Below are 26,833 nucleotides of genomic sequence, written 5' to 3'. Positions count from 1 at the left end.
TTTTTCTCTGCAACTGGATCCTAGACTCCCTAACTCACAGACCGCAGTCAGTAAGCACAGGCAACAACACCTCCTCCACGATCATCGCCAACACCGGTACCCCACAAGCTGTGTCCTCAATTTTAAACTTGGAAGTGAATCCTGGTCCCTGTACGCCGATGCTATGGTTAAGAAAGCCCACTAATGCCTCTACTTTCTCAGAAGACTAAGGAAATCTGGCATGTCAGCTACAACTCTCACCAATTCTTACAGATGCACCATAGAAAGCATCCTTTCCAGAAGTATCACAGCTTGGCATGGCTCCTGCTCTGACCACAGCCCAATCCATCACGCAAACCAGTCTCCCATTCATTGACTCTGTCTACACTTCCCGCTGCCTCAGAAAAGCAGCCAGCATAATTAAGGACTCCACCCACCCCGGACATTCTCTCTTCCACCTTCTTCCATTGGGAAAAAGATACAAAAGTCTGAGGTCACGTAAAAGTTAAGGTAAAGTTTATTTATTAGTCACAAGTAAGGCTTACATTAACACTGCAATGAAGTTACTGTGAAATTCCCCTAGTCGCCACAGTCTGGCGCCTGTTTGGGTCAATGCACCTAACCAGCGCGTCTTTCAGAATGTGTGAGGAAACCGGAGCTCCCGGAGGAAACCCACGCAGACACGAGGAGAACATGCAGACTCTGTACAGACTGTCACCCAAGCCGGGAATCGAACCCGGGTCCCTGGCGCTGTGAAGCAGCAGTGCTAACCATTGTGCCACCATGGCACGGTACCGTCGTACCAACCGACTCAAGAACAGCTTCTTCCCTGCTGCCATCAGACTTTTGAATGGGCCTACCTCGCATTAAGTTGATCTTTCTCTACACCCTAGCTATGACTGTAACACTACATTCTGCACTCTCTCCTTTCCTTCTCTATGAACGGTATGCTTTGTCTGTATAGAGTGCAAGAAACAATACTTTTCACTGTATACCAATACATGTGACAATAATAAGTCAAATCAAATCAACTCAAAATCAAATTTAAAATTTGTCCATGGGATGTGGGAATCGCTGACTGGGCCAGCGTTTATTGCCCCTTCCTAATTACCTTGAAGTGAGTGGCTTGCTAAGCCATTTCAGAGGGCATTTAAGAGTCAACCACATTGCAGTGGCTCTGGAGTCACATGTAGGCCAGACCAGGTAAGGATGGCAGATTTCCTTCCCAAAAGGACATGAGTAAACCAGATGGGTTTGCTCAACAAAGAATGATTTGAACTGTTTGTCCGAAATCTATGATACTTGAACTGAATATTGCTTTTATATCAGCTTTACAGTGTATCATATTCCCCCATAGTAACTCTTGGCAAATATCAGAAGTGTACCAGGCACAGGTGTGCAGCGGGCTAACATACTGTCAATGCTTTGTTTTTTTTTATTCATTTGAGGGACATGGGCGTTACTGGCTGGACCAGCATTTATTGCCCATCCCTAGTTGCCCGAGGGCAGTTGGGAGTCAACCACATTGCGGTGGCTCTGGAGTCACATGTAGGCCAGACTGGGTAAGGACAGCAAATTTCCTTCCCGGAAGGACATTAGTGAACCAGATGGGTTTTTACGACAATCGACAATGGTGTCAGGGTAGATTCTTAATTCTAAATATTTCTTTGTATTGAATTGAAAGTCCATCTGCCGTGGCAGGATTTGAACCCAGGTCCCCAGAACATTAGCTGAACTTCTGGATTAATAGTCTAGCGATAATACCACTAGGCCATTGGGAATCAGGAGCGACAGACTTTATCCAGTATACAAAAGGCTTTTGTAAAATTGCTCCCCCCTCCCCTCTCACCCCCTGCACCACATTTACAACAATTAGTGGGGATCTTAAGGTGCTTCTTGTGACAAATGTCACCACTTGAAGCAATTGTCTACTGAACTGCCGGGACTTTAGTCAGGTTTTGAGTAGTTGGGTGTTACAGCATCTGCCTGGTGCTGTCTCTGATAGGAGGACTCTGTTGAGCTTTCGATGGCGAGCATTAAGGTGAAGAAAATATTTTTCACCCCCTCGTGACGGGGAACGCAGGAGGCTTTCAGCGCAGTTGTGCAAAAATGCGCTACAGGTCCTGTCGTAACAATCGGACAAATCGAACGGGGTCAGTCAGACGGCACGACATCCCATCCCTGAGGCCCTGGGTTATGATGGCACACAATCGAGAGTGCTAGCTCTAAGCAGGTGCCAGCAACCGCGGGTTTTAACCTCCAGCATCTGGCACAGACCTGACCCAGTGCGCGTGTTTGGCATGTCCGCTACGACTCCCACCATAGAAAGCATCCTTTCTGGTTGTATCACAGCTTGGTATGGGGCTCCTGCTCTGCCCAAGACCGCAAGGAACTACAAAGGGTTGTGAACGAAGCCCAGTCCATCACGCAAACCAGCCTCCCATCCATTGACTCCGTCTACACTTCCCGCTGCCTCGGAAAAGCAGCCAGCATAACTAAGGACCCTCACGCACCCCGGACATTCTCTCTTCCACCTTCTTCCGTCGGGAAAAAGATACAAAAGTCTGAGATCACGTACCAACCGACTCAAGAACAGCTTCTTCCCTGCTGCCGTCAGACTTTTGAATGGACCTACCTCGCACTAAGTTGATCTTTCTCTACACCCTAGCTATGACTGTAACACTACATTCTGCACTCTCTCCTTTCCTTCTCTATGAACGGTATGCTTTGTCTGTATAGCGCGCAAGAAACAATACTTTTCATTGTATACTAATACATGTGACAATAATAAATCTAAATCAAATCGAAATGCTTAGCTGTGACGAGGGAGATTATTTCCCACCTGGTTTGAGTCCCAGTCTGTGTACAAAGCAAACTGAAACCACTGCCAACTGAATGAGGAACTGTGAAACCACTTAGTGCAGTTCACTGACCCGACACCCTGTGAACTTTCACTGGCTTCCCTGTGTCCATCGCACCCCCCCCACTCCCTCCCCCCTCCCCCGTGCCCCCTCACCCCCCCCCCCCCCCCCCCCCCGCCCCCACACCTGTCCCACCCCCGCGTGCCCCACCACCTCTGTGTTATCCCAAAGCAGGGATAAACAAAGCACTTTGGCACCTGTGACAACATCGGACCAGAGTAAGTCACAGTCAATAGGTCAGATACAATCTTCCATCAATAGCAGACTTCAATAGGAAAGCTCTGTTTAAACAACAGACCCAGAGAGAGAGAAAGAATCGACCACAGGGAGGAACATAAGAGGGAGGGGGATAACATTTACAACTCACATTACTTCCAGTGAATCTATCCTTCATGGCTCCATCATACACTGCTTTCATACCTAGAATCATCGAATCATAGAATCTCTACAGTGCAGAAGGAGGCCATTTGGCCCATCGAGCCTGCACCAACCACAATCCCACCCAGGCCCTATCCCCAACAAATTCCACGACAAATTCTGCCTTGTAAAAAATATCTAACTCTGCAAACACAGTGACACAGTGGTTAGCACTGCTGCCTCACAGCGCCAGGGACTGGGGTTCAATTCTGGCCTTGGGTCACTGTCTGTGTGGAGTTTGCACGTTCTCCCTGTGTCTGCATGGGTTTCCTCCGGTTTCCTCCCACAGTCCGAAAGATGTGCTGGTTAGGTGCATTGGCCGTGCTAAATTCTCCCTCAGTGTGGCAACTAGGGGATTTTCACAGTAACTTCATTGCAGCGTTAATGTAAGCCTATTTGTAATACTAATAAATAAATTAAACTAAAAGCATTCCCAAAACACACAGACAGCCGTATATTTTCTCACAGTTTTGTTAGCGATTTTGCACAGCTTTTAAATATTAGGATGGAAGCTTGCATTTTTGATGGTGCTTTATTCACACTTTCACGCAGCAACACCACACTGAAACTTTCTTCAGTGTTTGACTCAGTGTGGATATTAGCTGTGGCACTATTTGTCTGGAAGAACCCTTGATTTTGAACGCATTGGAGGTCCGATGACTCCACGGTTTTTCTGTGCTAACATGAAGTTGACCAGGGTTACCTTATACACCTGACACGGTTCCCAATCCCAATCATCCTGACACTGTGTTCCCAATCCCAATTATCCTGACAGTGTTCCCAATCCCAATTATGCTGATGGTGTTCCCAATCCCAATCATCCTAACACGGTGTTCACAATCCCAATCATCCCGATAGTGTTCCCAATCCCAATCCTCCTGACAGTGTTCCCAATCTTCCTGACACTGTGTTCCCAATCCCAATCATCCCGACAGTGTTCCTAATCCCAATCCTGCTGACAGTGTTGCCAATCTTCCTGACACTGTGTTCGCAATCCCTATCTTCCTGACACTGTGCTCCCAATCCCAATCATCCCAATGGTGTTCCCAATCCCAATCATCCTGACAGTCTTCCCAATCCCAATCCTCCTGACAGTGTTCCCAATCTCCCTGACACTGCGTTCCCAATCCCAATCTTCCTGACACTGTGCTCCCAATCCCAATCATCCTGACGGTGTTCCCAATCCCAATTATCCTGACAGTGTTCCCAGTCCCAATCATCCTGACAGTGTTCCCAATCTTCCTGACACTGTGTTCCCAATCCCAATTATCCCAACAGTGTTCCCAATCTCAATCATCCCAACAGTGTTCCCAATCCCAATCCTCCTGACACTGTGTCCCAATCCCAATCATCCTGACAGTGTTCCCAATCCCAATCATCCCGACAGTGTTTCCAATCCCAATCATCCCAACAGTGTTCCCAATCCCAATCTTCCTAACATGGTGTCCTAATTCCAATCCTCCTGACGGTGTTCCCAATCCCAATCATCCCGACAGTGTTCCCAATCCCAATTATGCTGACGGTGTTCACAATCCCAATCATCCTGATGGTGTTCCCAATCCCAATCATCCCGACAGTGTTCCCAATCCCAAACATCCCGATGGTGTTCCCAATCCCAATCATCCCGACAGTGTTCCCAATCCCAATCATCCCGACAGTGTTCCCAATCCCAATCATCCCGATAGTGTTCCCAATCCCAATCATCCTGGCGGTGTTCCCAATCCCAATCATCCCGATGGTGTTCCCAATCCCAATCATCCTGACAGTGTTCCCAATCATCCTGACTCTGTGTTCCCAATTCCAATTATCCCAACAGTGTTCCCAATCCCAATCATCCCAACAGTGTTCCCAATCCCAATCATCCCGATAGTGTTCCCAATCCCAATCATCCTGACGGTGTTCCCAATCCCAATCATCCCGACAGTGTTCCCAATCCCAATCCTTCTGACGGTGTTCCCAATCCCAATCATCCTGCTCCAGGTACCATACCCGAAACAGGTGTTAGCAACCATGGACTTCCATTGGGTTAGTCCATGTTTATCATAGAATCCCTACAGTGCAGAAGAGGCCATTCAGCCCATCGAGTCTGCACCGACTCTCTGACAGAGTATTTTGCCCAAGCCCTCTACCTCTATCCCTCTAACCCCACTCATTTACCATGGCCAATCCATCTAACCTACTCATCTTGGGGCACTAGGGGTAATTTAGCATGGCTAACCCGCACACCTTTGGAGTGTGGGAGGAAACTGGAGCACCCGGAGGAAATCCACACAGACACGGGGGGAACGTGTAAACTCCGCACAGTCAGTTATCCAAGCCGGGAATCGAACCAGGGTCCTTGGCGCTGTGAGGCAGCAGTGCTAACTACTGTGCTACTGTGCCACCTGTATGCTTGGCCAAGTATGGCCGTGGTTTGCCATTTCCCTTGTAAGGACTTACAGGCCGCTAATCAACCTATTTGGCCACATTATAAACACACCTTCCATGACAAGTAAGTTCTGATGTGAAACTTAAACTGAGAGTTTCTGATCCAGAAACAAGGATGTTACCACAGTGCCACAAGAAACAGATATCACAGTGACCTTTCACCAAACCCTTTCAAACTTTTATTTTTCAAATATTTATTCCTCCTGGTTCTAAAAGTTTTTGCGGATTGTGCCACCATTGCTGTTTCTGGTGGGATATCTTGTGACCTCTCCATACTTCCATTTTTCACTGAGTATCTTAATTTTATACCGTAAACAAACTCATCGACCAATGAAGATAGATTTCCTCAATTCTCCTGACATTGAATATAACAATGACAACCTGAATTTATATAGCACCTTTAACATAAAAACAAAGTCAGACACTGGGGGCGGGATTTTCTGGCCACCCAAAACCAGAATCCCACCCGAGGTCAATGGATCTTTGCATCGCTCCCCCCCCACCCCCCCCACCCCCAGCTACAATTCCCGTGGCAGGCGAGATGGAAATACTACACCCCCCCCCCCCGCCCCCCCCCCCCACAGTGTTACATAGGCAAAGTTAAGACAGAGGGCCAAAAGCCTTCGTGAGGTGTGAACATTGCCGGCAAGGCCCGCACTTGTTGCTTATCCTTAATTGCATGGGAACACCATCATCTTCAAGTTTCTACTCCAAGCCACTCCCTGACTTGGAAATATATCGCCGTTCCTTGGCAGTCGCTGGGTCAAAATCCTGGAATTCCCTCCCTAACGGCATTGTGGGTCAACCCACAGCACGTGGACTGCAGCGATTCAAGATGGCAGCTCGCCACTACCTTCTCAAGGGCAACTAGGGATGGGCAATAAATGCTGGCCAGCCAGCGACACCCATGTCCCACGAATGAATTTCTAAAAATTGCCCTCGATGTTACATACTTAAGTGGTTGCATGATTGCTTTAAGAACCAGTCACATGATCTGATGGTGATGTCATTAGGGTGTTTCACAGGCTCCTGTTTAGTTTCATTTTTTTACTCTTTATAGGCAATATCTCCTGCAATAAACCTATGGTTGTTAGCTTGAATCTACGTATGCAAGCCACATCTTTTTATTATTGTTTAAAACCCACTGTCCCTAACATGGTTAGGACATTACATTGAAAAGATGGTGCTGAGGTTTAGTAAGTTTAAAAGTGTAAGGGTTAGGCCTCAATGTCAGAGTACTTAAAATCAAGGGCAGTCAAGAGGCCGGAATTAGATGAATGTAGGTATCTCGGAAATAGGTAGGGCTGGAGAAGATTACAGAGTAAGAAATGAGGATGTTAAAAGCAAGATGCTGCTTGAGCCAGCATTGATGTGGAGATGACGGCGTTAGACTGGGCTGGGCACAGTAAGAAGTCTCATAACACCAGGTTAAAGTCCAGCAGGGTTATTTGGAATCACGAGCTTTCGGAGCACTGCTCCTTCATCAGGTGAGTGGCGAGTTGGGTTCACAAACAAGGCATATATAGACAGAGACGCAACTGCACGATAATGATTGGAATGCAAGTCTTTACAGGTAATCAAGACTTTACAGGTACAGACAGTGCAAGTGGAGAGAGGGATAATCACAGGTTAAAGAGGTGAGTACGGCATAATCTTCACATTCTAATCTGTAATTATTTTGCAATTGTGTCTTTGCCTATATATGCCGTGTTTGTGAACTAACCTCCACTCACCTGAGGAAGGAGCAGCGCTCCGAAAGCTCGTGATTCCAAATAAACCCAGTTGGACTTTAACCTGGTGTTGTGAGACTACTTACTGCGAACCAGCATTGGTCTGTGAGCATCGCCAGGGTGAGCAGGATTTAGGGACTGCAGCGGCTCGAGAAGGCAGCTCACCACCACCTTCTGAAGTGCAACTAGGGCTGGGCAATAAACGCTGGCCTCGCCAGCGACGCCCGCATCCTGTAAATGAATTTTTTAAAAATTAAACTTGTTCCATCAGCAGTCGAGACAAGTTTTGTGGCAACGGTTACCAGAAACAGAACCGTGGTTAATTGGGCTTTCAGCCACTCTGAACGCATTGCAAATAACTTGTCATCCTTCAAAGAGTTGGAATGCATTCAGGATAATTGGGCAATAGTTGGAACTTTTGACGTTTTTTATGAAGATATATTTTTTTTTACATTTCGCCACAGAGTATCTACAAAAGGGACAGTGTCTCTTTAAAATGTGAGCTCATTGCAAAGAATCAAAGCTTATTCACACGGTAGACATTACATACTTATTGGGCCAGGTCACACTGGAAACATAACGGTGCGTTAATGGAGCACCCCATTATTTATGCGCAAATTAGTCAGCGAGTTCAAATAAGGGGTAAAACTGCGAATTACAAATCTCCAGAACTCTTTTTTTTTAAAGTTTTAAAGTAAAGATTATTTATTAGTGTCACATATTGGCTTATTATTAACACTGCAATGAAGTTTCTGTGAAATTCCCCTTGTCACCACGGTCCGCACAAGGAGAATGTGCAAACTCCACACAGACAGTGACCCGAGGCCGGGAATCGAACCCGGGTCCCTGGCACTGTGAGGCAGCAGTGCTAACCACTGTGCCACCGTGCCGCCCTCTAAGACGTCCTGTTTGTTCACGTTTGCAGAACTAACTTCTGACCCTTTAGCTGCATTGCGCATTAATTGTCACAATGCAGGACGTTAAGGGCAGAATTTTCCAGCCGCGCTCACCCCCCGAGACCGGAAAATCTCCTCCTTGGTCAACGGCCCAGTTTCCACGGTTCGTCCCTTGCCCACTCCCATTACTGTGGCGGGCGGAGAGGGAAAATTCGCCTGTAAGTCTTTCCAACAACGTAACTGTCAATGCAATGGTGATCGATCTCTTCGACCTCAGAGAGGGATCAACTTAAACTGACCAATCACACTCCAAATGGACCCAATTGTCAGAGATTTTTTTTTAAATGTCTAATTTAAAACGTTAACTTTTTCTTTCCTTTCTGACAGTCCAAAGATGTGCGGGTTTAGATTGGTTGGCCATGCTAAATTGACCCTAGTGTCGGGGGAATTAGCAGGGTAAATATGAGGGGTTACGGGGATAGGGCCTGGGTGGGATTGTGGTTGGTGCAGACTCGATGGGCCGACTGGCCTCCTTCTGCACTATAGGGGTTCTATGATTCTATGCTTCTTCCTGACTCCAGGGGCAGCACGGTGGCACAGTGGTGAGCACTGCTGCCTCACAACTCCAGGGACCCAGGTTCGACTCCCAGCTTGGATCACTGTCTGTGTGGAGTTTGCACGTTCTCCCCGTGTCTGCGTGGGTTTCCTCCGGGTGCTCCAGTTTCCTCCTGCAGTCTGAAAGACGTGCTGGTTAGATGCATTGGCCGTGCTAAATTCTCCCTCAGTGTACCCGAACAGGAGTGTGGCTACTCTGGGATTTTCACAGTAGCTTCACTGCAGTGTTAATGTAAGCCTACTCGTGATGCTAATAAATAAACTTTAAACTTTGTTTTCCTCTCTCTCTTTACCCACTATTTCTTCTCGTTCTATCTCCCTCTCTCTCTCTCGTGTGCCCAAAATGGGTTGAGGTGTTAAAAATGTCCAAATCTCACTTACATGTTCAAGGAGCAAGGACTGGGCAGCCGCCTGCTCCCAGGAGGTGAGTTGATGATTTAAAACACTTTAAATCAGACTCACAGCTTTTGGTTTTGCAAAGAACTGCCGGGTTCCCCAGAACGGTGCAGCTGAAGGGAGTAGAACATTGATTCAAAGAACAGTACAGCACAGGGACAGGCCCTTCGGCCCTCCAAGCCTGCACCAATCAACAAGACAATAAGTGCATTCCCTTCCACCCACCCCTGCCCCCACTCCACCCCCTCCCCTGATACGAAGGCTCGCTTTGTCAGGGATTGGACCCATCCCCACCCCTTTCCGCCCCCCCCCCCCCCCCGCCTCCCCCCCCTCTCCCCCCCCCCCCCCCCCCCCCCCGCCACCCAGGTCACCACACTTCACTGAGCGCTTTTACTTCTCCCTTCAGCCAGGAGACATCGATGCCTCACCCACTCACCCGGCCGGATTTAATATTCCCACCCGGGTTGCGCCCATCAGTCGGAGAACCGGTCGGGAGACCCGTGAGGCTTCCGTGAGGGAAGCCGGACCAAAGTAAGTGCCTGCTGGGCCGTAGAGGCACACAGCACAGAAAGAGGCCCTTCGGCCCATTGGCCAAAACCCTACCATCTCGCCTGCCCCGGAGTCGAACAGAAATCTCCGTTGGCCTCTAGTTTTAGACTCCCCTACCTTTGGGGAAAGATGTTGACTATCTAGCTGATCTATGCCCCTCATTATTTTATAGACCTCTATAAGATCATCCCTCAGCCTCCTACGCTCCAGAGAAAAAAGTCCCAGTCTATCCATCCTCTCCTTATAACTCAAACCATCAAGTCCCAGTAGCATCCTAGTAAATCTTTTCTGCACGCTTTCTTGTTTAATAATATCCTTTCTGGAGTACTGTGAGCAATTTTGGGCCCCACACCTCAGGAAGGACATACTGGCACTGGAGCGGGTCCAGCGGAGATTCACACGGATGATCCCAGGAATGGTAGGCCTGACATACGATGAACGTCTGAGGATCGTGGGATTATATTCATTGGAGTTTAGGAGGTTGAGGGGAGATCTGATAGAAACTTACAAGATAATGAACGGCTTAGATAGGATGGACGTAGGGAAGTTGTTTCCATTAACAGGGGAGACTAGGACGCGGGGGCACAGCCTTAGAATAAAAGGGAGTCACTTTAGAACAGAGATGAGGAGAAATTTCTTCAGCCAGAGAGTGGTGGGTCTGTGGAATTCATTGCCACAGAGGGCTGTGGAGGCCGAGACGTTGAGCGTCTTCAAGACAGAAATTGATAAATTCTTGATTTCTCGAGGAATTAAGGGCTATGGGGAGAGAGCGGGTAAATGGAGTTGAAATCAACCATGATTGAATGGTGGAGTGGACTCGATGGGCCGAATGGCCTTACTTCCGCTCCTATGTCTTATGGTCTTATGGTCTTATAATAGGATGACCAGAACTGTATACAGTATTCCAAGTGTGGCCTAACCAATGTCTTGTACAACTTCACCAAGACGTCCCAACTCCTGTATTCAATGTTCTGGCCAATGAAACCAAGCATGCCGAATGCTTTCTTCACCACTCTGTCCACCTGTGACTCCACTTTCAAGTAGCTTTGAACCTGCACCCCTAGATCTCTTTATTTTATAACTCTCCCCAAGACCCTAATATTAAAATAAAAGCAAATTACTGCAGATGCTGGAATCTGAAACCAAAAGATAAAATGCTGGAAAATCTCAGCACGTCTGGAAGCATTTGTAAGGAGAGAAAAGAGCTGACATTTCGAGTCCAGGTGATCGTTTGTCAAAGCTTACTACTACTACCCTACTATTAATTGCGTTAGTTCTGCCCTGGCTCGATCTACCAAAATGCATCACCTCGCATTTGTCTAAACTAATCTCCATCTGCCAATCATCAGCCCACTTGGCCAATTGATCAAGATCCCGTTGCAATCCGAGATAACCTTCTTCATTGTCCACTATGCCACCAATCATGGTGTCATCTGCAAACTTACTAACCATGCCTCCTATATTCTCATCGAAATCATTAATATAAATGACAAATAACAGTGGACCCAGCACCGATCCCTGAGGCACACCGCTGGTCACAGGCCTCCAAGTTTGAATAACAGCCCTCTATAACCACCCTCTGACTTCTGTCAAAAAGCCAATTTTGTATCCAATTGGCTACCTCACCCTGGATCCCATGAGATTTAACCTTATGCAACAACCTACCATGCGGTACCCTGTCAAAGGCCTTGCTAAAGTCCATGTAGACAACGTCGACTGCACTGCCCTCATCTACCTTCTTGGTTGCCCCTTCAGAAAATTCAATCAAATTTGTGAAACATGATTTTCCACTCAAAAAGCCATGCTGACTGTCCCTAATCAGTCCTTGCGTCTCTAAATGCCTGTAGATCCTGTCTCTCAGGATACCTTCTAACAACTTACCTACTACAGACATTAGGCTCACCGGCCTGTAGTTCCCAGGCTTTTCCCTGCAGTCCTTTTTAAACAAAGGCACAACATTTGGCACCCTCCAATCTTCAGGCACCTCACCTGTGGCTGTCGATGATTCAAATATCTCTGCTGGGGGCCCGCAATTTCCTCCCTAGCCTCCCACAATGTCCTGGGATACACTTCATTAGGTCCCAGGGATTTATCTACCTTGATGCACTTTAAGACTTCCAGCACCTCCTTCTCTGCAATATCTACATTCCTCAAGACATCACTATTTATTTCCCCAAGTTCCCTAACATCCATGTCATTCTCAACAGTAAATACTGATGAGAAATATTCATTTCGGATCTCACCCATCTCTTGTGGATCCACACATAGATAACCTAGTTGACCCTTCAGAGGCCCCACTCTCTCCCTAGTTACTCTTTTGGGCTTTATGTATTTGTAGAAGTCTTGACAATGCCAACAGTCCTGACTGTGGGGATATGCATCAAAGCCAAGCCTCAACCCATTCCCAGGGGAACAGTGAAACACCCTTGCTGATTTCCCCACCATCCTGAGACCAGGATAAAAGAGGGCAATTGTAGGGTTTCTACCACAGTCCCAGTGCCCAGCTGCCCGATCTGTCCAAGAGGGAACGAAATGAAAGATTTTTTAACGTTTAATTATTAGTGTCACAAGTAGGCTTACATTAACACTGCAATGAAGTTACTGTGAATATTCCCTAGTCACCACACTCTGGCGCCAGTTCGGGTACACTGAGGGAGAATTTAGCATGGTCAATGCACCTAACCAGCACGTCTTTTGGACTGTGGGAGGAAACCGGAGCACCCGGAGGAAACCCACGCAGACATGGGGAGAACGTGCAAACTCCACACAGACATTGACCCAAGCCAGGAATCGAACCGGGGTCCCTGGCGCTGTGAAGCAGCAGTGCCAACCACTGTGACACCGTGCCGCCCCAAATTGGCCCCCACTGTGGCACTACATGTCAAATTCAAGTAATCCCAGATCAGTTAATGCACAGATTACATCCAGATTAAAGCACTGTCTGATTTGTCCCAAACCTTGGAACAACTGGGTCTGTTTTCCCCAAGTAGATTTTTTCTTTTTATCACGCCAGCTCCCCCGTTTAAATCAGCTTCCTAATTTGGTGGCAATTTGAGGTTGAATGCGCTGTGGGATAGCGCCCACTGGGGGGGGTCACTCGAGTCCGTCCAAATTCATTTTACATCGAGCCCCTATTGTCAGCAGAGAGAGAGAGAGGAGACTTTCAGACCTCGATCCCAGAGGTGAAGGGATAATGTTCTAACCCTGAGTGTCACCCAGTCTCTCTCCATTTATGCTGCTTCATAAAAGACTTTTGTGATGCAGCATCTTTCTCACTGGCTCTCTCGCCATTGGAGCTACTGTTGGAAAAGCACTTCAAGCTTCTCATGCTGAGATATAACAATGCTGAAGAATGAAGCAACTCTCACTTTGTGCCCAGCCTCAATACTGAGCTTTGTTAGAGTGGCCGGCTCCAAACTTTTGAGCTCCCCTGCCTCGTTGTAACAAAGCAGCACAATCTATTCCAGTACTGTCAGCCTTTTTGCTTTTAACATCACCACAAACCACTGATACAACAGTGTTTCCATCACGCATCCAAAGCATACGGAACAGCAGACAGTCTGGAAGGACGGTTCTTAGCAATTCAGCCCTGAGTCCAAATGAGATATCTTTTTCCATCACAAGGGAACACGCACTATTACTCATATTACACACAAGAAGGAACATGCGTGCACAAACGCACATGCATCTCTAAAGGTTGCCACTCAAGTGGATAGAGCTGTGAAGAAGGCCTATAGTGTGTTAGCTTTTATTAACAGGGGGTTGGAGTTTAAGAGCCGTGGGGTTATGCTGCAACTGTACAGGACCTTGGTGAGACCACATTTGGAATATTGTGTGCAGTTCTGGTCACCTCACTATAAGAAGGATGTGGAAGCGCTGGAAAGAGTGCAGAGGAGATTTACCAGGATGCTGCCTGGTTTGGAGGGTAGGTCTTACGAGGAAAGGTTGAGGGAGCTAGGGCTGTTCTCTCTGGAGCGGAGGAGGCTGAGGGGAGGCTTAATCGAGGTTTATAAAATGATGAAGGGGATAGATAGAGTGAACGTTCAAAGACTATTTCCTCGGGTGGATGGAGCTATTACAAGGGGGCATAACTATAGGGTTCATGGTGGGAGATACAGGAAGGATATCAGAGGTAGGTTCTTTACGCAGAGAGTGGTTGGGGTGTGGAATGGACTGCCTGCAGTGATAGTGGAGTCAGACACTTTAGGAACATTTAAGCGGTTATTGGATAGGCACATGGAGCACACCAGGATGATAGGGAGTGGGATAGCTTGATCTTGGTTTCAGATAAAGCTCGGCACAACATCGTGGGCCGAAGGGCCTGTTCTGTGCTGTACTGTTCTATGTTCTATGTTCTATATACTTACACACATGCCACACACACTCATATAGGGGTGGCACGGTGGCACAGTGGTTAGCACTGCTGCCTCACAGCGCCAGGGACCCGGGTTCAATTCCCAGTCTCGGGTATCTGTCTGTGTGGAGTTTGCACGTTCTCCCCATGCCTGCGTGGGTTTCCTCCGGGTGCTCCGGTTCCCTCCCACAGTGCAAAGATGTGCGGGTTAGGTTGGTTGGCCATGCTAAATTGCCCCTTAGTGTCAGGGGATTAATAGGGTAAATGTGTGGGGTTACGTGGATCGGGCCTGGGTGGGATTGTGGTCGGTGCAGACTCGATGGGCTGAATGGCCTCCTTCTGCACTGTAGGGATTCTATGGTCACTGCTGATGCACACATCTGTACGCACACACTCCATGTACATACTCACATATACACGCATTCACATGCACACACACTCATATATACGCCAGAACTCTAAGGCCTCGCCCGCCACCGGAATCGCTGCAGGCAAGGGACAGACAATGGAAATGTCCGTTGTCCTCAGGCGGGAACTTACAGTCTCACTTGAGCAAGGCCATAAAATCCCACATATACACATACAAATATACACTCACATATACACAGTCACTTGCTCATACACACACTCACATTGACATTCCCATCCACACACTCACACACACACTATAAACCAGTTAGCCTAACATCTACGATAGAGCAAATGTTAGAAGCTATTATTAAAGATATTATAGCAGGGCTCGTAGAAAAAAACAAGGCAATCAGGCAGAGTCTACACGGTTTTGTGAAAGGGAAATCATGTTGAATCATCTTATTAGAATTCTTTGAAGGGATCACACAGAATGGGTGGGTTGGTTTGTGCGGAAAGGTTGGAGAGATTAGGTTTGTATCCACTAGGGTTTAGAAGAGTAAGAGGCGACTTGATCAAAATCTTTATAAATGTGAAGTGGTGCATTTTGGTAGATTGAACCAGGGCAGGACTTACTCAGTTAATGGCAGGGCATCGGGGAGAGTTACAGAACAAAGAAGTCTAAGGGTACAAGTGCATAGCTCCTTGAAAGTGGAGTCACAGGTGGACAGAGTGGTGAAGAAGGCATTCGGCATGCTTGGTTTCATTGGTCAGAACATTGAATACAGGAGTTGGGATGTCTTGTTGAAGTTGTACAAGACATTGGTAAGGCCACACTTGGAATACTGTGTACAGTTCTGGTCACCCTATTGTAGAAAGGATATTATTAAACTAGGAAGAGTGCAGAAGAGATTTACTAGAATGCTACCGGGACTTGATGTTTGAGTTATAAGGAGAGGCTGGATAGACTGGGACTTTTTTCCCTGCAGCGCAGGAGGTTTAGGGGTGATCTTATAGACGTCTATAAAATAATGAAGGGCACAGATCAGCTAGGTAGTCAACATCTTTTCCCAAAAGTAGGGGAGTCTAAAACTAGAGGGCATAGGTTTAAGGTGAGAGAGGAGAGATACAAAAGGGTCCAGAGGGGCAATTCTTTCACCGAGAGTGGTGAGTGCCTAGAACAAGCTGCCAGAGATAGTAGTAGAGGCGGGTACAATTTTGTCTTTTAAAAAGCATTTAGACAGTTACATGGGTAAGATGGGTATAGAGGGATATGGGCCAAACGTGGGAAAATGGGACTAGCTTAGTGGTAAAAAAAAGGGCGGCATGGACAAGTTGAGACGAAGGGCCTGTTTCCATGCTGTAAACCTCTATGACTCTCTGACTCTTTAAGTTCCTGAAGAGTCTTGACAAGGTGGATATGAAGAGAATGTTTCCTCTTGTCAGAGAATCTAGAACTAGGGGTCACTGTTTACAAATAAGGGGCCTCCCATTGAAGACAGAGATGAGGAGAACTTTGTCTCTCAGAGGGTCATGAGTCTCTGGAACTCTCGTCCTCACAAGATGGGGAAAGCAGTGAGTTTGAATATCTTTAAGGCAGTGCTAGATAGATTCTTGATAACAAGGGGTGAAAGGTTATCGGGGGAGGAGGCAGGAATGTGGGCTTGAAGTTACAATGAGATCAGCCATGATCGTATTGAATGGTGGGGCAGGCTTGAGGGGCCGAGTGGCCTACGCCTGCTCCCAATCCGTATAGAGTCATGGGGCTGGATTTTAAGGCCTCGCTCGACCCGAAACCGTAAAATCCCGCCCGAGGTCAAAAGACCTTTCCATGCTCCAACCCTCGCCCGCTCCGATTCCCATGGTGGGCAGGATAGTAAAATTCCGGCCACAGAGTTACACAGCACAGAAACAGGCCCTTCGGCCCCTCTATGTCGACCATCAAGTTCCAATCTACAATAATCCCATTTATCAGCACTTGGTCTATAGCCCACTCGGCCGCGGCGATTTAAGTGTTCACCCAGATGCTTCTCAAATGTTGCAGGAGTACCTGCCTCCACCACCCTCTCAGGCAGCACGTTCGATATTTCCATCACCCTCTGGTGAAGAATGTTTCCTCAGATCCCCTCTAAACCACTTACCCCTCACCGTAAACCTATGCCCTCTGGTCTTAGACACCTCTGCCATGGGGAAAAGATTCTTTGAAATCTACCCTATCTGTGCCTCTCACAATTTTGTATACCTCTATCAGATGCCCCCTCAGACCCCCTCAGCTCCAGGGAAGACAAACTCAGCCGATCCAGTCTCTCCTCATAGCTGAAACTTTCCATCCCAGGCAACATCCTGGTGAATTTCCTTTCCAGTGCCGTCACACCCTTCCAATAGTGTGGCAACCAGAACCACACACAATATTCCATTCGTGGCCTAGCCAATGTTTTATAAAGTAGTTTATAAAGACTCCCCATCTCCTATATTCTATGAGGTGGAGATGCCGGCGTTGGACTGGGGTGGGCACAATAAGAACCCTCACAACACCAGGTTAAAGTCCAACAGGTTTATTTGGAATCACGAGCTTTCGGAGCGCTGCTCCTTCATCAGGTGAGCGATGAGACTCACCTGATGAAGGAGCAGCACTCCGAAAGCTCATGATTCCAAATAAACCTGTTGGACTTCATCCCTATATTCTACGCCCATGCTAATAAGAACAAAGAACAATACAGCGCAGGAACAGGCCCTTCGGCCCTCCAAGCCCACGCCGCTCCCCGGTCCAGGATTGAATCCTGAATCCAGGATCCCCGCCCAATTTTCCAGCCTATCTACATACTAATATCCTATCCACCGAGCTGTCCCTCACAGCTACGATGCTTTGTTCATCACAACCTATTAGCTCACCCCCACCCCCCCATTCCAGACCATGTGATCTCCAGGGAGAGGCGAAAATGAGGGCAAGCATTCCGCATGCCTTCTTCGCCACCCTATCTACCTGTGCTGCCACCTTCAGGGATCTATGGATTTGTACACCAAGGTCCCCTTGTTCCTCAATACTCCCGAGGGACCCACCATTCATTGTGTACACCCAAGCCTTATTAGACCTCCCAAAATGCATCACCTCACACTTAGCAGGATTAATTTCCATCTGCCATTGCTCTGCCCAACTTACCAGCTGATCAGTGTCAGTCTGTAACCTCAAACTATCCTCCTTATTGTCAACAACACCGCCAATTTTCATGCCATCTGCAAACTTCCTAATTGTACCTTCTACATTCACATCGAAGTTGTTGTTATAGCATATAGCAAGGGTCCCAGCACCATCCCGGTGGTACACCGCTGCCCACAGGCTTCCAATCACACAAGCAACCCTCCATCACCCTTAAAATAGCCAGGGCTGTCAATGTGATTGTCACTTGCCAGCACGGGGACGGAACCCATGACCTTGGCATGATTAGCAGCACGCTCTAACCATCTGAGCTAACCGGCTCTTGACAGAGAGAGAGAGAGAGAGAGACATAGAACCAGATGTAACAATCTCCGAGAGTCCGTCAAGAACCGGAGCAGCCCCGAATGGCACTGGCTCCAGCTCACGATTTAGCCAATCGGCTCAGTTTTGATTCCCCACGGGGAATCCTCCGCCAATCTTTATTGGAATAATTCATCTTCAGCCTCACTATCTTAATCAAGCATTCTTAGCCTTACACCCAAGTGTGTGTTCTCCAACTCTGAGCTCCAGGCCATCACTTGGTTCCAAACATTAACCCCACTTTCTGGCACTCCCTTCCTAAACCCCTTGACCTTACCACTTCATCCTGGGGCTAAAGGGATCAAAGGATATGGGAGGGGGAAGGCAGGGGAGAAATCAGGATATTGAATTTGATGATCAGCCATGATCATAATGAATGGCGGAGCCGGCTCGAAGGGCCGAATGGCCTCCTCCTGCTTCTCGCTTCTCTGTCGATGTTCTGTGTCTATGCCTCGGCTGCAGTCAGTTATCTCTGCAACCTTCCCTCCCAGCTCGGGCACTCACCGGGTGGAGGTTCCAGGGATCGGGCGTCCAATGTCCACCAGGACACACCAGCAGTATCCGGTCGACTGGTGGCACTGCACCGGCTTGTACAGGCCTGCCCCGGCACACTCGGGAATGAAGATGCCATCTCGGGGGGACTGTCGGGTCTCCTCCAAAGCCAATTGCCTTTCTTGGTCGCAGGAGGGTTTCTCTAATTGGAAGAAACAGAGAGAGAGAGAAAATGCCTGTAAATTTACTTTGCTTTTTCACCCTGAGTGCTTACCTCGCCGCTGCCCCCGACCCCGGGCCTTAATCCGATTTTAGAATTTATGGCCAAGTAGCTTTCATATCAGACTAATTTAATTTTTATCCCTTCCAAAGGTTACAACATTTTGCTGGCGTATACAGAGTGTTTTGTATCTGAAAGAAATGGGTCCATTGTTGTACTGTGACATAGTTCATGGAGATTTGCTGTAATGTGCACATCAGGTCCAACAGCAGAGACGAAAGACTCTCACTTTCCAGCTGTACTGGGCAATTAGCTCAAACTAATGTCAATCTCAACACATTTTTATATAAATACAGGAATTCATTTGCCTTGCCCAGAGTTCGGCTCAGAAATTGCCACCGCGGCATTAATTTTAAAACAGCTCAAGAGGGCATCGCAGAAACACTTATACCCAGGTTTCTCTGGAGGAAGGTGGGGGCCCCCTCTGCGGGGGCAGACTGGATGGCGCAAGTTTTAGGTTTTAAAAATCTGTGCCCACGTCCCTGCTGGAAGTCAGAATGTCGGGATGGGGGTGGCAGGGTAGCAAGGATTCTGGTGCACACCGGCACAAACTGTGATTCCCCTTAATCGATGCGATTATAGAATCCCGACAGGGTAGAAGGAGTCCATTCGGCCCATCAAATCCGCACCGATAACAATACCACCCAGTACCAACCATCCCCGTAACCCAACACATTCCCAACCAGCCTCCCATCCATTGACTCCGTCTACACTTCCCACTGCCTCGGGAAAAGCAGCCAGCATAATTAAGGACCCCACGCACCCCGGACACTCTCTCTTCCACCTTCTTCCGTCGGGAAAAAGATGCAAAAGCCTGACATCACGTACCAACCAACTCAAGAACAGTTTCTTCCCTGCTGCTGTCAGACTTTTGAATGGACCTACCTCGCATCAAGTTGATCTTTCTCTAGACCCTAGCTATGACTGTAACACTACATTCTGCACTCTCTCCTTTCCTTCTCTATGTACGTTATGCTTTGTCTGTATAACGCGCAAGAAACAATACTTTTCACTGTATGTTAATACATCTGACAATAATAAATCAAATTAAAATATTTACCCCGCTAATCTACACATCCCGGGACACTAAGGGGCAGTTTAGAATGGCCAATCAATCTAACCCACACATCTTTGGACTGTGGGAGGGAGCCAGAGCACCCGAAGGAAACCCACGCAGACACAGGGAAAATGTGCAAACTCCACACAGACAATCACCCAAGCCATGAATTGAACCCAGGTCCCTGGCGCTGTGAGGCAGCAGTGCTAACCACTGTGCCACCATGCCGATTGAGGGCTTGAGAAAGGAACAGAGAAAGAGGGCCACGTCACTGGTAACTAACTGGTGCGCATTCAGTACAGTAGGAGCCATGATTGTAATTGTTAATTGTAATGCCACAATATTCTGTGAGGTTCCAGGGGCCGTGATTAAACCTCCACGATTTACAGCTCCCTCATGGTAACAGAAGCCACATAAAGCACTCCTTTCACAGATAAACTACCCTTTTCAATAAAAACATTGGAGGGCTTCCAAAGGAAGTGTTGTAAACTGGGAGGGGATCTATTTAATTGCTGCTCGCTGATTAATTATGCATTTTTAATTTGACAGGCAGAAGGAGAACCACTCTGGGGGCCTCATTCATGTGGTGTGAATGGAAGCAGAAGGGCCGAGATTGGATCAGAGATCTCCGCTTTTTTTATTCATTCATGGGACATGGGCCTCGCTGTCTGGGCCAGCATTTATTGCCCATCCCTAGTTGCCCGAGGGCAGCTGAGAGTCAACCACATTGCTGTGGCTCTGGGGTCACATGTAGGCCAGACCAGGTAAGGACGGCAGATTTCCTTCCCTAAAGGACATTTTCTGACAATCGACAATGGTTTCATGGTCATCAGTAGATTCTTAATTCCAGATTTTTTTTATTGAATTCAAATTCTCCTACCTGCCGTGGCAGGATTCGAACCCAGGTCCCCAGAACATGAGCTGAATTTCTGGATTAATAGCCTAGCGATAATGCCACTGGGCCATCGCCTCCCCTAACTTTGCACTGTGAACAATTGGGGTGGTATCTCTCTGAGTCAATAAAGGAACAAGGGATCACTCTGGACAATCCAAGACAGATTGAATTCTTCCCCGTTCTACCCAGCATGTTCTCCCTCATTATCCTTCAAGCCCTCGGTACATCCTTATAGTCGATGATTAAGAACTCTTGCGCTTGTTTGGTAGATGCCAATCTGTGCCCACCTAGATGGTAAATGAGGTGAATAACTGTCTTTCGTTGGTGATCCTTGGGGTTAAATGGTGACCAGAGCACCTGGGGAACTTCCTTCCTTTGCATGAATGTAGCTCCGGGATCTCCATGACCCGATGTGCAGACAGATGTGGGCTGAGATTAGCCCTCAGCTGGGTGGAGAGGCCTACAACACAGGGAGTCAGTTGCTATTCTTCAGAGGAGCTAATGACTGATTCCTTGATGGGCGTTCTGGTGAAAGGCGAGAGAGGCATAGTGGGCAGCCATGGACTTATTGAAGCCTGGGTCTGGACAGTAGGAAGGATGCGGCTGTTTGCAGCAGCGATAGAGGAGAAAAGTGTCAGGGAGAGAGGAGAAATCAAAGGGTGGCATGACCAGATCGCAGAACTGAGAGGGGAGAAAGGTCTCGAGAGAGACCAAGAGATTTTAACAGTGGGGAATAGAAATAACAAGCTCTGGTTCAGAGCAGCAGCAGAGTAGGGTTACCAACTCACCAGGACTGACCTGGGGGTGGCACGATGGCACAGTGATTAGCATTGCTGCCTCACACTCCAGGGACCCGGGTTCAATTCCCAGCTCGGGTCACTGACTGTGCGGAGTTTGCACATTCTCCCTGTGTCTGGATGGGTTTCCTCCGGGTTCTCCGGTTTCCTCCCACAGTCCAAAGACGTGCTGGTTAGGTACATTGGCCATGCTAAATTCTCCCTCAGTGTACCCGAACAGGCGCCGGAGTGTGGCGACTAGGGGATTTTCACAGTAACTTCATTGCAGTGTTAATGTAAGCCTACTTGTGACACTAATAAATAAACTTTAACTTTATTTTTTTGGAGTCGCCCAGAATTGGAGGTCAAATTGCAGGACACCTGTGTGGGACTCCAGAGAAAAAATATCAGGATGTCAAAAAAGATCATTTTTAAAAATTGGCATGGGAAGGCAGAAGGGTGGATGTGTTGGCTGTCCAGTTGGCTGGAGTGTGGGGGCAAGTCATGGAGCGAAATCCCCAGGGATACATCGCATCGCAGTTGGCAACCAAAATGTGAACACAAATGGGCACAAAGAATTATCCCCGTAACCCCACGTTTACCCTGCTATTCTCCCTAACACCAAGAGGCAGTTCAGCATGGCCAATCCACCTAACTCGCACATTTTTAGAAATGATGTGGAGTTGCCGGTGTTGGACTGGGATAGGAACAGTACAAGTCTCACAACACCAGATTAAAGTCCAACAGGTTTATTTGGTAGCACGAGCTTTCGGAGCGCTGCTATATATGCCCTGTTTGTGAAACAAATCCTGCACTCACCTGATGAAGGAGCAGCGCTCCAAAAGCTCGTGCTACCAAATAAACCTGTTGGATCTAACCTGGTGTTGTGAGACTACTTACTGCATCTTTAGAAACTGAGGGGCAATTTAGCATGGCCAATCCACCTAACCTGCATATTTTTGGAGTGTGGGAGGAAACCCACGCAGACACGGGGAGAACGTGCTAACTCCGCAAAGACAGTGACTCAAGCCGGGAATTCATAGAATCATAGAAACCCTACAGTGCAGAAAGAGGCCATTCGGCCCATCGAGTCTGCACCGACCACAATCCCACCCTGGCCCTACCCCCATATCCCTACATATTTACCCGCTAATCCCTCTAACCTACGCATCTCAGGACACTAAGGGGCAATTTTAGCATGGCCAATCAACCTAACCCGCACATCTTTGGACTGTGGGAGGAAACCGGAGCACCCGGAGGAAACCCACACAGACACGAGGAGAATGTGCAAACTCCACACAGACAGCGACCTAAGCTGGGAATCGAACCCGGGTCCCTGGCGCTGTGAGGCAGCAGTGCTAACCACTGTGCCACCGTGCCGTCCTAATCCAGGTTTAAAATTCTAAATTCAAAGCAAACTACTGCAGATGCCGGTGATCTGAAATAAAGGAAGAACTGGAAAACTCAGCTCGAGTGGCAGCATTGTGGACAGAGAAACACAGTTAGCATTTTGAGTCCAACATGACTCTTCTTCGAAGAAGATCACACGGTATGATTGAATATTCTCTCCCCACAGTGGCTGCCAAAAGTGCCGTGTTTTTCCTGCACTTTCCATTTTTGTATCAATTTAAAATTCTCACTATCGTCTTCAAGATCCCTCAAGAGACAAACACTTGCTCCCTCCTGCATCCTTCCCCAGCAATACCATAGAAACCATAGAAAAGTTAGAGCTCGGAAGGAGGCCATTTGGCCCATCTTGTCCATGCCAGCCCGAGGCGCCAGAATGCGGCAACTGGGGGATTTTCACAGTAACTTTGTTGCAGTGTTAATGTAAGCCTACTTGTGACTAATAAAAAATAAATAAATAATACAGCACTTAAGGTGCAGATCCAGGTATTTTTTAAACGAGTTTAGGGTCTCCGCCTCAACCACCAACTCAGGCAGTGAATTCCAGACACCCACTGCCCTCTGCATAAAAAAGGTTCTTCCTCATGTCCCCTCTACCTCTCTCAAAACCTTGGGTCTTCTAATTATAGCCTTTTTGCCTTCATTCTTTCATGAGATGTTGGCATCGCTGGCTGGGGCGACATTTGTTGACCATCATGAATTTCCCTTCAACTGAGTGGCTTGTTGGGACCTTTCGGGGGCAATTAAGCATCAACCACATTGCTGTGGCTCTGGAGTCACATGTAGGCCAGACCGGGTAAGGACGGCAGATTTCCTTCCCTAAAGGACATCAGTGAACCAGATGGGTTTTTCCGACAATCAAGAATGGTTTCATGGTCATCAGTAGATTCTTAATTCCGGATTTTTTTTATTGAATTCGAATTCCACCATCTGCAGTGGCGGGATTCGAACCCGGGTCCCCAGAACATGAGCTGAGTTTCTGGATTAATCGCCTAGCGATAATACCACTGGGCCGTCACCTCCCCATATGTTACTACAACAATCCCACCCAGGCTCTATCCCCATAACCCCATATATTTACCCAGCTAATTCCCCTAAAAGTTTATTTATTTATGTCACAAGTAGGCTTACATTAACACTACAATGAAGTTACTGTGAAAATCTCCTAGTTGCCACACTCCGGCGCCTGTTCGGGTACACTGAGGGGGAATTTAGCATGGCCAATGCACCTAACCAGCACGTCTTTTGGACTGTGGAAGGAAACCGGAGCACCTGGAGGAAACCCACGCAGACACGGGGAGAACGTGCAGACTCCGCACAGCCAGTGACCCAAGTCGGGAATCGAACCCGGGTCCCTGGCGCTGTGAGGCAGCAGTGCGAACCACTGTGCCACCGTGCCCTGTTTATTTTATATGGTGGCACCCCCCTAAACTGCGCTGGGCATTTGAGCCGGGCTCTTATGGCTGAAGTTCATGTGGGAAAGGAAGGGGCAATAGCTGCTTACAATGAGAAGAACGATGATCCATTTTGGAAAAGCAAGAAGATTCACACTGTGTGCTTGAATAGGAGAAACCAGTGAAAGGGCTAAGCCCTCCGATTGTGATCATGGAGAAGTGTTGCTGAAATATTGGAATAGCCCACCAGCCTACTCTGTTAATCCGTCACCTTAGGTCACTGTCTGTGTGGAGTTTGCACGTTCTCCCTGTGTGGGTTTCCTCTGGATGCTCCGGTTTCCTCCCACAGTCCAAAGATGTGCACGTTAGGTGGATCAGTCATGGTAAATTGCCCCTTAGTGTGCAAAGATGTGCAGGTTGGGTGTATTAGCCATGCTAAATTGCCCCTTAAGCATCCAAATTTGTGCAAGTTAGGTGGATTAACCACCTAACCTGCGGGGTTATGGGGATAGGGCGGGAATGGTGGACCTGGGGAAGATGCTCTTTCAGAGAGTCAGTGCAGACTCGATGGGCTGAATAGCCTCCTTCTGCACTATAGGGATTCAATGTATCTCAAGCCCATTTACCTGGCTTTGATCCCGGCCCTTTCATACCCCTAACACACAAAAATCTAAGCATCCACAATAAGTTATGACAAGCAGTACCAAGGATGGAGACAGAGAGGTAAAAGAAGTGGCAGAATACAGAATAGGGAGGGGCTGAGATGAGTGGCACAGTTTCCTCTGCGCATTGGCCGTGCTAAAATTGTAAAGTATTTCATTCAGAAATAAAGTTTATGACTGTAGCCATCCAGCAGACTAAGAGAATCTATGCCCCTCTCCCCACCCTGCCCCCAAGAATTGTGTGAACAGGCAACAGAAAAATAAGTCAATTATTCATCCATTATTTTCTCAATTCAGCTGCTGACATTTTCTTTTATTCATTCGTGGGACATGGGCATCACCGGCTGGGCCAGCATTTATTGCCCATCCCTAGTTGCCCTTGGTGGGCGGTTGAGAGTGAACCACATTGCTGTGGATCTGGTGTCACATGTAGGCCAGACCAGGTAAGGATGGCAGATTTCCTTCCCTAAAGGGCATTAGTGAACCAGATGGGTTTTTCTGACAATCGGCAATGGTTTCATGGTCATCAGTAGATTCTTAATTTCAGATTTTTTTTTATTGAATTCAAATTCCACCATCTGCCTGTGACAGGATTCGAACCCGGGTCCCCAGAACATTAGCTGAGTTTCTGGATTATTAGTCTAGCGATAATACCACTAGGCCATCGCCTCCCCTAAATAGCTCTGTAAAGAGGTGTTTCTACTCAGCATAGGATCAAATTAATTGGAAGAAAATATAAATATTAAGTACTAATTATTTCAGGAAGATTGAGACAGGCATTTAGTTGGCCACATAAAATATTTTGAGTTGGCTGAAGATGACAAGTGGAGGTCGTGTGGCGCATTGGGTTAGTGTCCCTGCCTCTGAGCAAGAAGTTCCAGGTTTGAGTCCCACCCCAGGACTTAATGGTCAAGCAAGGTGCATACAAAATGGAGCCAAATAGGTCAAGTGTCAACCTGCAAATCCTTCCAAACATGGCAACTGTTGGCGGTAAGAGCGGTAAAGACTCCTGGTCGGCCATGCTTAATGTGGGGTGGCACCCCTCAAGCTATAGGCCCCTTGGCGACAGACTAGCAACCTGTTCCCTGAATTACTAGCTATGGAAACAGACCGCACTAGATGTGGGAATAAATTATAGAATCATAGAATCCCTACAGTGTGGAAGGAGACCATTCGGCCCATTGAGTCTGCATTGACCACAATCCCACCTAGGCCCTATCCCCATAACCTTGCTCGTTCTCCCGATGCAATTTAGCATGGCCAATCCACCTCACCCGCACATCTTTGGACTGTGAGAAGGAACCGGAGCACCCGGAGGAAACCCATGCAGACACGAGGAGAACACGTCGACTCCACACAGACAGTGACCTGAGCCGGGAATCGAACCTGGGTCCCTGGCGCTGTGAGACAGCAATGCTAACCACTGGGCCGCCGTGAAGGTAAAACCACTGTGAAGTTAAAAAGCAACGTACTCCATGAAGGTGATACGGAGCCTCGGGCAGATAGCTTCATTGCAAAACCCAGTCTTCAGAACCGATGATTCAGGAGTTATCGTTTTGCCAAAATGGGTTTTGCAATAAAACCACCTATCGCTTCGATCGTTAGATCACACATGAGTAATGGGTGAAGAAGGACAAAGGAGAAGCCTGATTGAATATCTCAAACTATTCTCCATGAAATATTATCAATATTTTATTTTTACATTATGCGTTTTCAGAAAG

General features: G+C 47.7%; 1 protein-coding gene across 4 annotated transcripts in view; it reads right to left on the bottom strand.

Moving 5' to 3' along the window:
- smoc1 (SPARC related modular calcium binding 1) overlaps positions 1 to 26,833 on the bottom strand; it is a 248,746-nt gene that overhangs the window by 109,008 nt on the left and 112,905 nt on the right. For all 4 annotated transcript variants that reach the window (XR_013499985.1, XM_078233396.1, XM_078233394.1 and 1 more), the window contains exon 8: positions 18,654 to 18,843. Coding sequence is in view for 3 of the 4 variants with exons in the window: in XM_078233396.1 (XP_078089522.1) it covers positions 18,654 to 18,843 (190 nt within the window). In the remaining variant the exon portion in view is untranslated. The remainder of the gene's footprint in view (positions 1 to 18,653; positions 18,844 to 26,833) is intronic.

The sequence above is a fragment of the Mustelus asterias genome, chromosome 18 (assembly GCF_964213995.1).
Source record: "Mustelus asterias chromosome 18, sMusAst1.hap1.1, whole genome shotgun sequence".
Classification (NCBI taxonomy): Eukaryota; Metazoa; Chordata; class Chondrichthyes; order Carcharhiniformes; family Triakidae; genus Mustelus; species Mustelus asterias.
This window is presented reverse-complemented; position numbering and strand designations above follow the sequence as displayed.